General features: G+C 59.1%; 2 protein-coding genes across 2 annotated transcripts in view; both read right to left on the bottom strand.

The window, feature by feature from the left end:
• Positions 1-3,428, bottom strand: part of VOLCADRAFT_90590 (uncharacterized protein) — a gene marked incomplete at both ends in the record, with an annotated part of 12,636 nt that extends 9,208 nt beyond the window's left edge. The window contains 5 exons of the mRNA XM_002950053.1: positions 542-655; positions 1,204-1,370; positions 1,933-2,114; positions 2,530-2,728; positions 3,104-3,428. Coding sequence (XP_002950099.1) covers positions 542-655; positions 1,204-1,370; positions 1,933-2,114; positions 2,530-2,728; positions 3,104-3,428 — 987 coding nt within the window. The remainder of the gene's footprint in view (positions 1-541; positions 656-1,203; positions 1,371-1,932; positions 2,115-2,529; positions 2,729-3,103) is intronic.
• A 505-nt stretch (positions 3,429-3,933) lies between these two features.
• VOLCADRAFT_104604 (uncharacterized protein) overlaps positions 3,934-13,680 on the bottom strand; it is a gene marked incomplete at its 5' end in the record, with an annotated part of 11,882 nt that continues 2,135 nt past the window's right edge. Inside the window, 14 exons of the mRNA XM_002950052.1 lie at positions 3,934-4,716; positions 5,239-5,316; positions 5,748-5,869; positions 6,386-6,620; positions 6,810-6,959; positions 7,135-7,296; positions 7,904-8,165; positions 8,501-8,544; positions 9,137-9,346; positions 10,007-10,262; positions 10,831-10,931; positions 11,349-11,435; positions 11,996-12,229; positions 12,934-13,366. Coding sequence (XP_002950098.1) covers positions 4,240-4,716; positions 5,239-5,316; positions 5,748-5,869; positions 6,386-6,620; positions 6,810-6,959; positions 7,135-7,296; positions 7,904-8,165; positions 8,501-8,544; positions 9,137-9,346; positions 10,007-10,262; positions 10,831-10,931; positions 11,349-11,435; positions 11,996-12,229; positions 12,934-13,366 — 2,851 coding nt within the window. The 3' untranslated portion in view covers positions 3,934-4,239. The remainder of the gene's footprint in view (positions 4,717-5,238; positions 5,317-5,747; positions 5,870-6,385; positions 6,621-6,809; positions 6,960-7,134; positions 7,297-7,903; positions 8,166-8,500; positions 8,545-9,136; positions 9,347-10,006; positions 10,263-10,830; positions 10,932-11,348; positions 11,436-11,995; positions 12,230-12,933; positions 13,367-13,680) is intronic.

Genomic DNA, 13,680 nt, shown 5'->3' with positions numbered 1-13,680 from the left:
GGGGTGAAAGCGAGGCANAAAAACAAGGCGTCAAATGCCTCCCGACGTCCACACGAAGTAGCAAACTCAAAAGGGCCCGGGCCCGGGGCAGGGAGTTAGGAGGGACCCGTGGTGTGGTGGCCTAGAGCACCGGCGACAAGGCCAGGACGGTGTGTAGACAGGCCGGCCGACCGGCAGAGCAAGCAACCGCGACAACACACACAGACATAGAATTGCAAGTAGTTTTTTCTTAGACTCTCCTTAAGTTAAGATGTAGCGAGTGAGCTGGATGGACAAGATCCATGACGACCATGACGGCTCAGGCAGCGTCGTTAGCAATATAGCACGCATGCTCCCACTGTGCAGGTGGGCACCGACTGGCAGACCGGCCATCTAACGCCACAACACCGTCGCTTCCTCTACGCAAAAGCACGGACCAAGCACATGCAGCTACGCAAGCGCACACAACATGCGCTCATAGCATCTCCACCACGCCGCCGGTCCCGCCACCCACCCACCCACCCACTCACCCACCCACCCACCCACCCACCCACCCACTCACCTTGACGGTGTTGAACAGCCGCAACAGACGTATCAGCCGCATCAGCGACAACAGACCCCACAGGCGCCGTCCGGACCCCACGGCGCCGTCGTCTGCGGCCGTAATGGCGGAGATCTGCACCGCGTACCCACATCCGGGGCCACATCCACACATTCATCTCACGGGTCATGCAGTTTAGGGCTGCTGGCTGCTGAGGGCTTTAGCGGTCAGGGACGGGAGCGTGTATAAACTGGAAGGCGGCACGTTACCGCTGGATGGGGGCCCCCTGACAGCGGATCTCTGCCCACAAACATGGGCTGTTATGGGAAGGTAACACAAGCCGAGGACGAGGACTGGTCATGGGGAGACTGGTCATGGAGGAGACAATTTGTGGCAGCTGGAATGCAAATCGCAGCGGTTGCGGACGTGCAAGCCGCCAAGACGCGAGGTAGGAGCAGAGGGAGAGGGAGAGGAAGCGCGGTAAAAGCTCTGACGGACGTGGGTCCGGAAAGGGTAAGAGCAAGAGTGGTCAGTCGGGAAAGGTGACCCGGGAAATCAAGTGCCCAATGTCAAAACCCTTTCCTTTACCTTAGCTGCTTTCTAAAGTGTCAACAGAAAAACCCGCACACGCAGCAGCCAAACCCAAGCCCAACCCCTCTTCTTCCCGACACCCACCCACCCACCAGCACAAAGAAGGGCACCACAGCCAGCGTATCCATCACAAACTTGCCGTACAAGGCGTACAACCTGGCCACGGACATGCCATCTAGCACCATTCTCCTTTTAGAGCCGCAAGTGGCCACAACCCCCATATGGAAGCCCACAAACCAGTTGATGACGTAAATAATACCTGGGAAACAAGGCGATATCGCAAGAGGAGATGACAAGGCATTCGAGGGGAAATGGGGGTGTCGGAAGGGTGTCGGAAGAGAGCCGGATGCGGATTGGAGCATGCAGATATGAGATCGGCCTTGGAATGTCCCCTGCAGATGTGAGACTACTTGATGGATGTGGGAGAATGGGGGGTTGGGAATGTGGAGCCCCAAGATCACCCAAGGAGAACCAACAACTGAAACCAATTGCAGGGTTTAGGACCGGGACAGGGGCCACAGCTGTGGAATCTTCTGGGTTGATGATGCCTCTCAACAAACATAACGAAGGAGGATTGTAAAACCAGTTCCCTTCTTCCCACCTTTTCCGCGGGTCGGGACCTTTCTCATGCATTCTCATGCCGCCTTGCACACGGACCTCCCCCCTTAGAGCGAGCGCACATGCACACCACACCACACCGTCCATGCCCCTTTACCAGCCTACATCCCGACCTCCTGCCCTACTGCATCCGCCTGCGGCCCGATACCTCCCAATCCTTCTTCCCTTCACCCTTCCCCTTCAATCCAGACGCCCAACCGCACCTCCCGCAAAATCGGACCTCGTACAGGGCCGATTCAAATCTCCGTACGCCTCGAAACAGAACCCCACGTTCAGCGGAACCCAGAATGCGGTGAAGGACAGGTCAAACAACAGCATGGCGCAGCGCCAGGCCACCGCCAGGCGGGAATAGGGGTGCAGCATCGGCAGGCCGAAAATGGAACACCTAGGGCCAGGAAAAACGGAAAAGAGGGGAAAAAGGGTACGATGATGGGTTGGGTACGCTTGGCTGTGGGTTGGGTTGTGGATCCATTGCGTTTGGTTGTGGTGTTGGAAATGATGGTTGTTAGAGAGAGCGGGTGGCTGGAAGTGAACGTCGAAGTAGTCTTTCCTTGACTTGGGTCGGGATGTGGGTTCTGGGAACGACGGCTCGTTTGGCTCCCCAGCCCGTGCAGCTGAGGACCTACCACCTGCCTGCCTACCACCTCCTTTCTGACCCCAAGCTAGATCCACCAAGCCTATGAACAGGCAGACTGACTGACTGACTGACAGGCTGGCTAGCCGACGAACTGGCATCCATCCCGCCAACCCAAATCGGCCACATACCCGCAGACCGCCACCAACCCCGCAGTCCGCCGTACCTGGGTCCCGGCTCGGAAGCCGCACCATCCAGTGCCGCGCCCGCGTTACTATCGCCGCCGGTGGTGGTGGGAGACAGCTCCAGGGTCGCCTCCTCCTGCTCCTTTATGAAACATGAAATCAAATCCTTGTACGGCAGTTCCGCCCACACCTTTGGCGGGACCTCTATGTGACGGGCCAGCAGGCCGTAAATGCCGTGCACTGGTCAAGGGAAGGAAGGAGGAAAGAGGCAATGAAACTGGGATATTAACATGTATGAATGTGGTGGAGGTGGAAGGGGGCCGGCCTGTTCATGTGCATTGAGTGAGGTTGCGATGGGGTGGAGTTGACGTGTTCAGTTGGTGTGGGAAAAGGGGGAGGGGAGCCCCGGTACGTACACGAGCATCCGCGTGCCGATTCAGCTGAAGGGCACAAAAGCCCGTGGAAGGGCATATTCGCAAACGCAGCCAGCAGCTTGCGGACCTAGAAAGCGGGCCGTCTCAAGGGGGCCTGCGCCGCTCGTCATCAGGAGCTCTTCAAAGTGACGACTGTGGACAGGAACCGTTCTGTATTTCCATAAGGGTGGTCACAACTCACTTGTCTTTTGGTCAGAGCTGCCTGAAAAGTTGTTGCTTTGCTGTGTCAAGCTCAATTGGCTTTGAGACGCCGGTCTCGCCAGCTGTGATGCTGTCCTAGACGGACGGAGTAGACCCCTCAGACCGTCCGGTGGACGAATCGACGTCATGGGCACCATATCCTCTAGCTTTATTGAGTATTTCTGGAGCGACCTCTCCTCGCCTCCAACAGGAACTGCTTCCACGGCACTGTCCTCATCGTTTCGTAGACGCAGGTACGCATCGATTTGCTCGTCAATTTGGATCTGCGATCGCCCGTGCGCTGTGCGAGCAAGCTGCAGCGACATTGTTCCAGCGTAGCTGCGCAGCTACCACCGGAGACCAATGGGCCTATTACCGCATCATTCAAAAGACGTAGTCAGCACACGAACATCTAGTGAATACGGAATACACCTTAGTAGCCCTGCTCAAGACATAGTTTGAACCGTCTTGGACAGGCCAAAGCAGTCCTTTGATACGTCCGCATTTTCCCATAGCTAAAATCAAACTACCTAGGTGTTGTATATCTCGCCCTTGCTGAAAGTAAAAAAGGGTTTTGTTTTCGTTGGCATTCCGTCTGTGAACATCATGCCTTATATCATAAGACGAAGATAAAGTAACGTTATGCTGTGTACAAGTAAAACAGTATAACTCTGAAAACTGTTACAGTAGTGACAAGACTAACTGGATTAACGGACACGTGCCCTCCGTGGTTCGTGCTTCTTCGTGCTTGGTGCTAACTTGTACCCAGATCAGAAGAAGCTTCAGAACGAGACATGACGTAAGAATCATGCCAGTTACAGGTATAGGTGGAACAACCGGCGAGCCGAATTCTCACGAAGCCACGGCTGGTCCGCACCGACAGGAAGGTGTTAGGTGCAGAAAGGGATCTTAGATATGCAACCCGCATGACCTCCGTTGTAAGCCGCGCTGCTGCCCTTCCCCCCACAGCTCATAGGTCATATCAGCTATAACCCAATCGTGCAACGCCCCAAGTCCAGGGCCAGAGCTTCCTGCAAAACCTCACCACCGCAAAATGCGCCGCCTATCACCCACGTCATCGCCCACTGCACCATTCACACCAGTTCTACACACCAACTTCATCCCCACATTCCTCCACTACCGTCGACTCTTCTTGTCCTTCTCCCGTCCCCGACTTCGGCTACGGCTGCGCTTGCTGCTCCGCTCCCGTTCCCGCTCCCGGTCACGACTTCGGCTGCGACTCCTTCGCCGCTCCCGCTCTTTTTCCCGCTCTGATCGGTCCCGGCTGCGGCTACGACTGCGGCTCCTCCGCCTCTCCTTCTCCCGCTCCCTCTTCTCCTCCCGTTCTGAACGACCGCGACTGCGGCTGCGGCTGTGACTGCTGCGCCGCCGCTCCTTCTCTCGCTCCTTGTCCTTTTCCCGGTCCTTCTTCTCTCGGTCCCGGTCTCTTCGGTCGCTTCGGTCGCTACGATCCCGGTCTCGCTCCCTTTCACGGTCCCGGCCGCTGCTGCCCGGCTCGGACTGGCCATGAGAGCTGGACGCCGGACCCACGTCCGCAGCGGCGGCTGAACCCCGGCGGCTGCGCCACTTGTCCAAGACCGCAGTCTTTGCCGCCTACGGCACGAATTACGTGTGAAGCAGCACAACCCGCAAGAAGGGATGCTTAGGAACGCGCGTACATTCGGCAGCAAGCAGCAAGCAGCAAGCAGCAAGCAGCGGCAACAGCAGCTGCCCAAACCCCGTTAACTAGCGCAGCAAGATCAACCTGACCCACCTAATCCCAACGGTCTTGCTATCCTAATAAAGCCACCCTGCTCCGTCCCGACTATGTCGAAACGGCCGCAACCACGACGCCATGATGAACCGCGTCATGACAGCACCTCCGCCAGCTTGCCTCTCAGTATAGTGCCGCATGCGCACGCACACGTGCAGGGCTTGCGCAGCTATCAGCCCTTCAGCAGGTGTGAGTTGCGCCTCCGCTGCCATCCCGAACACCCCGCCAGCATCCCCGGCGTTGCCCAAGCTATTCCTCCTCTCTGACATCGGCGGGACCTGTTCGAGTTGCATCTGCTGCGTCCGCACCCACCCACCATTCAGGGCTAAAATACCTCCAGTGATCGAAGGCCCAGACCCTACCTGCTCCTTGTCCAGCTCGCCCACAAGCTCTGCCCGCTTCGCTGCTAGACGGGAGGCCATCTCTTCCTTGCTCAGGCCCTGAAGCGGAGGCGCAGGATGTACAGGGTGGAGGGCCACACAACCGAAGCTCAATATGTATAGTACCACACGCGATCTCGGGCTTTGCACTGGACTCCAATTGTTGGTTCCCTTACACGTCTAGATGTGGCCGGAGCCGCATGAACCGTGCGGCGGTCTGTTAGTTACAAGTTACAAGTTCCGCACAAGTGCGGGGGTGTCCGTAAAAGCCGTGGGGGGGGGCCATGGACGGTAAATCGTTTTTAGTACGGTTACGTGGTGGACCACCATCGTCCTCCCTCGTCCGCTTGAGCACGAAGCGCCTTAGAGCAACGTGCCGGGTCTCCCAGACTTCCGAGAGGAACCTGGCTAGTGGCTAGTTAGTTCCTTACATCTCAGCATACTACAACACACACATACACGTACATTCTACTAACCCCTCACGCACACACCTCTTCCTCAAGCTCCGCCTCCAGCCGTGCTACCGCCAGCTCCACCTCTCGGAGCCGCCGCCGGCGCTCCTCCTCCGCGGCTGCCGCCGCGGCGTCAGCGGCGGGGTCGGAGCGAGCCGCAGCTGCAAGTATTTCGGCAGCACAGGCAGCGGACTTTTTCAGGGGCGAAGAAAACTTTGGGGAGGTGCTCTCGTTACGCTATGCAAGGAAGGGTACATACGCGAAGAAGAGGGGAAAGACCTTCAGGACCCTTCAGCAAGGTGCATGTAGCGGAGGTGGGGTGGGAAGTGGAAGGAAGGGATTAGGCTTATGCGTTGACGTGCGTGGCACCAGAGAGCGCTGTTTGCGTTGTTTGCATTTAATTGCAGAGCCAACGCGTGAGAAAGCATCGCGCGTGTACACGCACACGTGCGGGTGGCCATGTGGTCGTGCCTTTATGCGAGTGTGCATCCATGTTTGGCCCCCTGTGTTACCTTTTGCAAGATGCGATCTAGCATACTCGGCACAAGAAACCTCCCACAACCCCAAACCCCAATTACCCCACCCCATCCCTCCTACCAACTTACCTAACGCCACCAATCGAGCTGCATCCTCGCCCGCCGACACACCGCCAGGCCCCACGCCCCCAAGCCCTCCACCTGCCCCTCCACCTCCTCCGCCGTCGTCATCATCATCACTGAAGATCTTATCGTCGTCGTCGCCGCCGCCGGCGCCTTTCCCCCCAGCACCGGGCCCAACACCGGACCCGCCTAAGCTGCCGGGACCTCCCCCTGGTCCCCCGCCGTCCCCATCCAGCTCTTTAAGCTGCTGCTGTAGCGCTGCAAGCCGCGCATCCGCCTCCTGCTCCTGAAGCAGCCACTTGCTGATAGGAATCTGCGCACAAGGACAATTTGAGAAGTAGTGCTTGTGGGTTGGAAGTTAAGGAAAGACAAGGGGAAAGCTCACACCAACACGAGCCATGTAGTGCAGGATCCGCCACCCTGGAACCTCCCCAGCGTCCCAGCGGGTCCGCAGCACAAAGCAAGGGACCCCAATAACACATATACATATACATGCACATACTTGTGGTGCGTTTTGGCGCTCCTCCTCCTCGTCCACAGTCGTCCAACGGGACTGGGGTATGGCAGGCGCGGGTACAGCGGACGGAGCGCCGAAACCAGGGTCAGGGCCTGCGCCGGCGCCTAGATCCTCCTGCTTGATGGATACCGAGACCTGGCGGGTGACAGACGACAAGCTGTCAGCTATCAGTATGCATGATATGCTACCGTCCTCTCCAGTTCCTCCCCCCTGACAGACAGACTGACAGACAGACAGGCAGGAAAGAGAGGAGCGGCACGCGCCAGCAGCCGCATTCTGCCTTTCGTACCCCTTATCCCGCTATGCACACCTGTTGCAGCTGCGGAGGGGGTGGCAGCGGCGGGGCAAAAGGGTCCCCAGCGCCGGATGCTGCGACGCTGCCGGACGCCGCGCCTGCGGCCTGGCGGCTGGGATCAAACAGCGGCCGCGAGTCGGCGTGCAGGTAGTGGTCCAGAATGAGGAAGCGGTGGATCTGACTCCGGGGGCCGCGGCGGGGTGGGGTGGGGCGGGGCGGGGCGGGGAAAAGGGGGGCACAATGGACAGGTGAAAGGGAGGGCGAAAGGGGAATCGGTGAGCAGAGCAATCAATGAGGGCGTGCCGCAAACAGGGGCGTTCCGGTGTACACGGCAGGTTTGGGATTGAGGTCTTCTTCCCAGACGACGGGAATGGAGAGTAAGTAGATAACCTGCACGTCTACCTGGGGCCACAGCTGAGGGTTACCCAGTGCTCGGAAGGGCTTGGTGTGGGACATTGTGTGAAAAGCTGGCCGAGTGGGTTGGAGCTAGACTAGCTGGACATAGTCGCATTTCGCCTACACCCCATCCCCAAGCGCGTTTTGCTTCGTCGTGCTTTGTCCTCAGAGTCCCAACACCCCTTACGTCCTCCATCATTTCCTCATCCCTTCTCCCCCCTTTGGAACGCCTTTGAACACCTCTACAGCTTGACTTCGGCAGCGGACACATTGCATTTTTGTATGTGACTTCATCTCCACCACGATACCGGGCTTATAACATGATTCGAGGCAGTGTTCCTTTCCTAACCCCGAAAACCTGACCCCAGGTCCGCCTGCCTTCTCTCACCATGGCCTCCTTGCCCCCCCGAGTTGACAGCCCATTGAGCTTGGCCCTGCGGTCCAGCTCCTCATCCGCAGTGGCCTCCAGCTCAGCACGCATTGTGGGGTTGTCCGCCAGCGCGGCGGCGGCGCTGGTGGCGGTCTGCAAAAACGTGGCCTGCAGGCCGTTCAAGTAGTCATCGGTGAAGATGTAACGCTCACGCCAGCACCGCAGCACACGCAGCACGTGGCGGCGAAGGGCCTCCTGTAGCATGCGGCCCTCCGCGTTCCTGGGGAGGATAAGGGTGGGCGGGGCTTAGGGTTATGGAAAGGAGAGGTGCGCACCAAGGGGGAGATCGGGGAGGGCCGCATGCGCGGTGGCTGGGTGCGAGCGTTCGTGCGTGAGTTGAGTGGGTTGCGTTGCTTCAGAGGGATTGGGTTTAGGGTGCCAAGACATCGACTGAATTCCGAGACGGGAAAGGGTGTATGGGTCAGGGAACTAAACGCCCGGCCAGGAAAAGAAATGTGTAGAGCGAAGAGCGAGGTATTGGAGACTGCTACGCCAACACTCGCCTTTCCCTTTCCTCCCATCCCCAAAACCCCAATACCTGAGAGCTCTTCTTACCGATATGTTTCATTGAGGCTTTCAAAGATGTCCGGCAGGACCGCCTGTGGGGGAAACAAGGGATAAGACGAGCCACTGACGAAAGGGGGTCGGCTGCGGCGGTGGGCCGGGGGTGCCGGGCAACCATCCATCGGCAGGCACAAGCGTGTGTGACGCAGCCCGACCCACATCAGGGGTCTTCTCCCGGAGGTGGTAAACACATAACTTGAATGCAAAACAAGATCAAGTACCGGATCAAGTGCCGGCTGCGGAGTTGGGAAGCATACGCCGCGAGGGGCCGCAGGAGCCGCCTCTCGCAAAACCCGCCGCCACCACGCGGCGAGGTGGGGCTCGTTGTGAACGGCACCGCAGGCCACCCAGCTTCCAATCCATATGGGCCGATTCCGGGCGTCCCCCCTTCCCTGCAAACCCTGCGAAACCCCCCTTTTCCAACTTCCCATCGCACTGGTAACCACCGTCTATTACAGTGTCCACACAAGCGCGGAGAGGTCCACCATTAGTATAAATCATTATTCTCTCTCCACCCACAGCACACCTCATCCATTTCCACCTGAAGTTCTCCAGCTACCTCATTCCAGTTGGCTCCCCCCTTTTTCCCTTATTTCACTTTTCGATACAGCAGGCTAGGAAACGCACCTGCAACTTGGCTCTGTACCTGGATGCGTTCCGCACAGGCGCCGTGGCGTTGTGCAACAGGTCCGACAGCAGGAAGAGCCTGGCAATCTTAAGCGGCACCGCAGTCTCCGCCAGGCTGAGGGACTCCGCCAGGATGTCCACCAGCTCACCACACGCATCCGCAGAGGCCAGACAGAACATCATGGCTTCGCAAATATCCGAACGCTCCACCTGCGTGCGAGGGCGGGGCAAAAGGGAAGGAGGAGGAGGAAAAGAAAAACGGGGTCGAGGGTTTGGGGTTTTGGGGGGAGGTTTGGGGTGGGGTGGGGATGTAGGGGGGCGAGCGCGGATTGGAGCCAAGGATGTGGGGTAGGGTCAGCGAGTAAGCGAGACGGGGTAAGCGCGGCGGTAAGAGGCGACACCGCGGAGGGATGGAGAGGAAACCGGCTCCCCGGGAGACACCTCCTGTGATTGGAGAAGAGCAAACTGGGCTGCCGCCATTACCTTCTCCCCTCCTTCACTCACCTTCCATGCGGAGACTCTCTGCCTCGCTCTTTCTCACTCCCGCGGGTACCCCGCCTTACGGAAAACTCATACCCAGCTCCCCTCAGCCCACGACTCCCATGCTTATACACGACACACGTAACAAAACGTGCTTCATGCAGGAGCATGTGGGGATTTGTACGTACATACGTACACCCCACGTCATCCCTTTCCAAAACCCCCGCCCCGTCCGTCCCCTCCCGTCCCTCGCCTTGGGCCATTACGTCATAAAGACTTTGAACACCGGCAGTTGGTGGTTTGGAAGTCGGCGATCGATCCCTCGCTTTGTTCCCTGCTGCATCTCTTTGCCTCCCCCTCCCGCCCCCCCGCCCCTCAGCCCTCCCGCACCGTGAGGAATCGCAACATGTCCTCGAACCGGTCCCGCTCGCTGTCGGTGAGCTGCCGCTCTCGTTCGCGTGGCCGGCCGTCGGCGCCCCCATCGGGTCCGCCTTTCTGCGCCGCCGTGCGGTCGTCCACCACCACCGGCTCGGCCAGGGTGGTCATGGGGGGCGGCACCCAGCGCTGCCCGCCGTGCACCATCACGTAGGGCTCGATACGCCAGGTGCGCAGCGTGTCGCCCTCTGATAGCGAGTGCAGGCGCCAGCTGCCCGGGTGATGCGGTGGTGATGAATATGATGGTTACATTACAAGGGAAAAAACAACAGCGGAGAGGGTGGGGGAAGCGTGAGGTAGAAGGCCCGGGGTGTCTTGTGGACTGTAGATTGAAAGGTGCTTTGGTGGAGATGGGTGACTCTGTAAAACAATCTGTTAGAAGTTGCGGCCCGCCAAAAGGATAAGTTGCTGCTAGGTGCAAGAAGTCAACTGGGTCAGTGAAGATGCATAAAAAAAGAGAGCGGCGCACGGGTGACGGCGTGGGCATTTCGGGGGAAGATGAACCACGAACGAGAGAAGCTGACGCAAAGGGTAGACTGATGGGCATTTCGGGGGCCGGCGCACGTACGGATGCGGAAGAAAGATGGAAGGCGGAACAACGCCGTCCGCGTAAAGCCTTCCGGCCCCCCGCGGGCCCCCCCACACCGCGGGGCCATCCAACTTGCTGCGATGTGCTTCAGGTCTCGGGTTTGGGTTCGGGTCAGGCTCTTAGCTTTTTCCTTCGGGCCCCCTCTGGGCGGCCCCCCCCCTCCTCCTCTCCGCAGGCCTATGAGACGCACCGATAATACATATGTTCAGAGGACTTGAGGTCGAATAAGAACGCAAAGTCAAAGTTCTTCTGCTCTGCCTCCATCACCGCCTGCTCCAGCGCGCAGCCGTCCTGGGTGGTGGGAGAGCGCACGCGCGGGGAGGATGCGGAATCACGTCAAATCGGTTATAAAACGCATTTAAACAATGGAGGGAATCGCTGTGCTGCACTGTACTACATTGTACTACATGTGTATTGCACTGCACAGACGCAGAGGAATACACGAGCAACGCAGTGGTGAGAAGACGCGGAAGGAACAGGATGGGGGTGCGAAGTGCTCTGGGACTTAGGGTTTTTGCGACTTAGGGTTTTACTTTGGGATTCGACGTAGATAAGAACCCCCTCCTCCATATCCATAATATTTCCGTGTTCATTGCTGTCCTCCTCTCCAACATTATTTTCTTTCCCTCCCCACATGCCTCCCTCTCCATCCCCCCACTCGCTGATGTGTTTTCCTCTAACACACATTCGGCCTCCTAACCACCCCACCTGCAGGACGTACAACGCCAGCGTGTCGATAATGAACCGCAGACGGGCATCTTCGGGCACCTTGATCTCTATGTCGGAACCGGTGCCCTGTGGTTGGGGGAAATTACATGCAAAAAAGGGAGGGGGGCTTAGGGGCAGCCCCGTCCGGTGCAGGGCAGAGCGGAGGTACGGGAGGCAAGGACGGGGAAGTGTGCCGCAATGGAAGAAAAGGGAAGGCTAAGGCGAGCGAATCCCCGGAGCGCATCCTACGACCTCAGGCTGTCGCCATTGCCTCTCCCCGTCTTTACGAAGACACCCCAGCCCAGATCCTTTCCTGCACCCTTCCTCCGCCCACTTTCCTTTTTGCCGAACTTCCTTTTTCCCATCTCCATCTTGGGGGCTCCCTTAATCCCCACCCCGCTTCCACTGTGTCCGTGTGCGAGTCCCTCACCCAGTTTAAGTCAGTCTCCTCTCAGGCCCCCCACCCCATCCCACCGTTCCCTAACGCCCTGCCCACTCAGCAACATCCACAACCCCAACGCTAACCAAACCAACCCGACCCAGTTCCAGGCCCTGCGTCTCCCCTCCTCCCCAGTCCCCACGCCACCTAACCCCCCTCCATCCCCCCACCCACTACCAACCCCCCATCCCCCCCGACCCCCTCCCACCCTGTGCAAGTTGATGTCGTCGTTGTAGGCCTTCTTGGGGATGACCAGGTCGGGCAGCAGGTGCGCGGGCCGGGTGGCAGCTGCGGGGATGGCGGACACCACGGCACCCTCCCGCGGGTCGTAGATGGGGATGGCGGGCAGCGGGATGGCCTTGCCCCACCCAATGTGTAGCTCGTTACCGTGCAGGGTAATGCCGTTGAGCTTCCGCATGGCGGTCTCGGCGTCGTCACGGCGCTGCGGGGAGGAGGAGGAGGAGGAGGCGGTAAAAGGTGGACGGAAAGTAAAAGGGCAGATGGTCCAAGTGCGTGTGAGAGCGTGAGTGTGTGTGTGTAGGCCAATACGGTCCGTGGGCGCGTGGGAACGGAATCGACGAGGGATAGCGGGTTGTGGGTGTGGTTGTGTTCGGGGAATAGGGTGAGAGCCGAAAGAAAGGGTGAGGGCCCCTCTCTACGCGACACACACACACGCCTTATCCGTCACAGGCGAAGGCAATCTAAGTTCCCCTCCTGCTCCACTACACAAGACTTTCCGCCGAACCCCCCTTCCTCTCAGCATGCGCACATCGTAGCCATCACCTCGCCTCTTCCTCAACCCCCCAACCCTATCCTTCTAAACTCCCCGGTGGCCCCCCCACACACGCCTCATTAGCCCCCCTCCGCCGCTTCCCCCTCCCTCAGACCTGCGCCACCTTGCTCCTTACTGGCCTTCCCCCTGCGGGCCCCCTCTCCCCTCCTCCCTGCGGCAGCTCTGGCAGTTGATCCTCTGCTTCTTGCATCACACGATGCCGCCATCCTCCGCCTCCACCAAAGTAGCATGAATGTTACCTACCATTGACTGATTATCGTGAGATGCAAATCGCAACGCCCTTGTTACACTCGCGCGCTCTTTCTCCCGCCCTTTCCCCTTCCCTTCCCTTCCCTTCCCTTCCACACACACACCATGAAGGCCACAAAGCCGCAGTTGCGGCCCTTGCGCCGCTGCTCCTCGTCTCGTGGCCACATGACCTTCACACTGGCAATAGCGCCAAAGCGACCAAACTCAATCTTAAGCACCTCCTCATCCACCTCCGGCGCCAAATTGCCCACGTAAAGGTTCGTGGTAAAGGGATCGCCGTGGTCGAAGGACCCGCCGGCCCCGGGGCCCGCGCCCATCATGGGGCCGCGGAAGCCCGCGCCTGCAGCGCCAAAGCCGGCGGCGGCAGCGGCGGCGGCCGCTGCTATGCCGCCGAGACCCCCCGCCGCGACGGCACCGGGGCCAGCTCCCATACCGCCGCCGCCGCCGAGGCCGTTGCCACCACCTAATCCACCAATCAATGAATCGGATGGAGCGTCGCTTCCCTGTTGTGCCTTGAGCTCTCGAAGTTCCTGTTCGCTGTAGGATTTGGATTGATGTTGGATTTGAGATGGGGGTGGCGGGGGCGGTTTTGTTTTGAGCCCTATGCTAAAAACCTCAACGGCAGGTGTTTATGCGGCCAAGACGCCAATGCGCCAGCGGTCCCAGGGGGAACGAGGACGCTTCAGACGAAGGACGATGGAGAGACAACGGCGGAGCACGTGACATATGACAAGAAAGAAGATTGTAAACAGCACCCCGCCATCGCTGTTTCCGCCACGCGCTCCATTCCACTCGTTCCCGGCATCCGGATCCAATCCGTTTGATGAACCACTTGGAACCTGGATCCACCC

This window comes from Volvox carteri (assembly GCF_000143455.1).
Source record: "Volvox carteri f. nagariensis unplaced genomic scaffold VOLCAscaffold_17, whole genome shotgun sequence".
Lineage (NCBI taxonomy): Eukaryota > Viridiplantae > Chlorophyta > Chlorophyceae > Chlamydomonadales > Volvocaceae > Volvox > Volvox carteri.
Note: the sequence above shows the minus strand (reverse complement) of the source record. Positions and strands in the feature narration are given on the sequence as shown.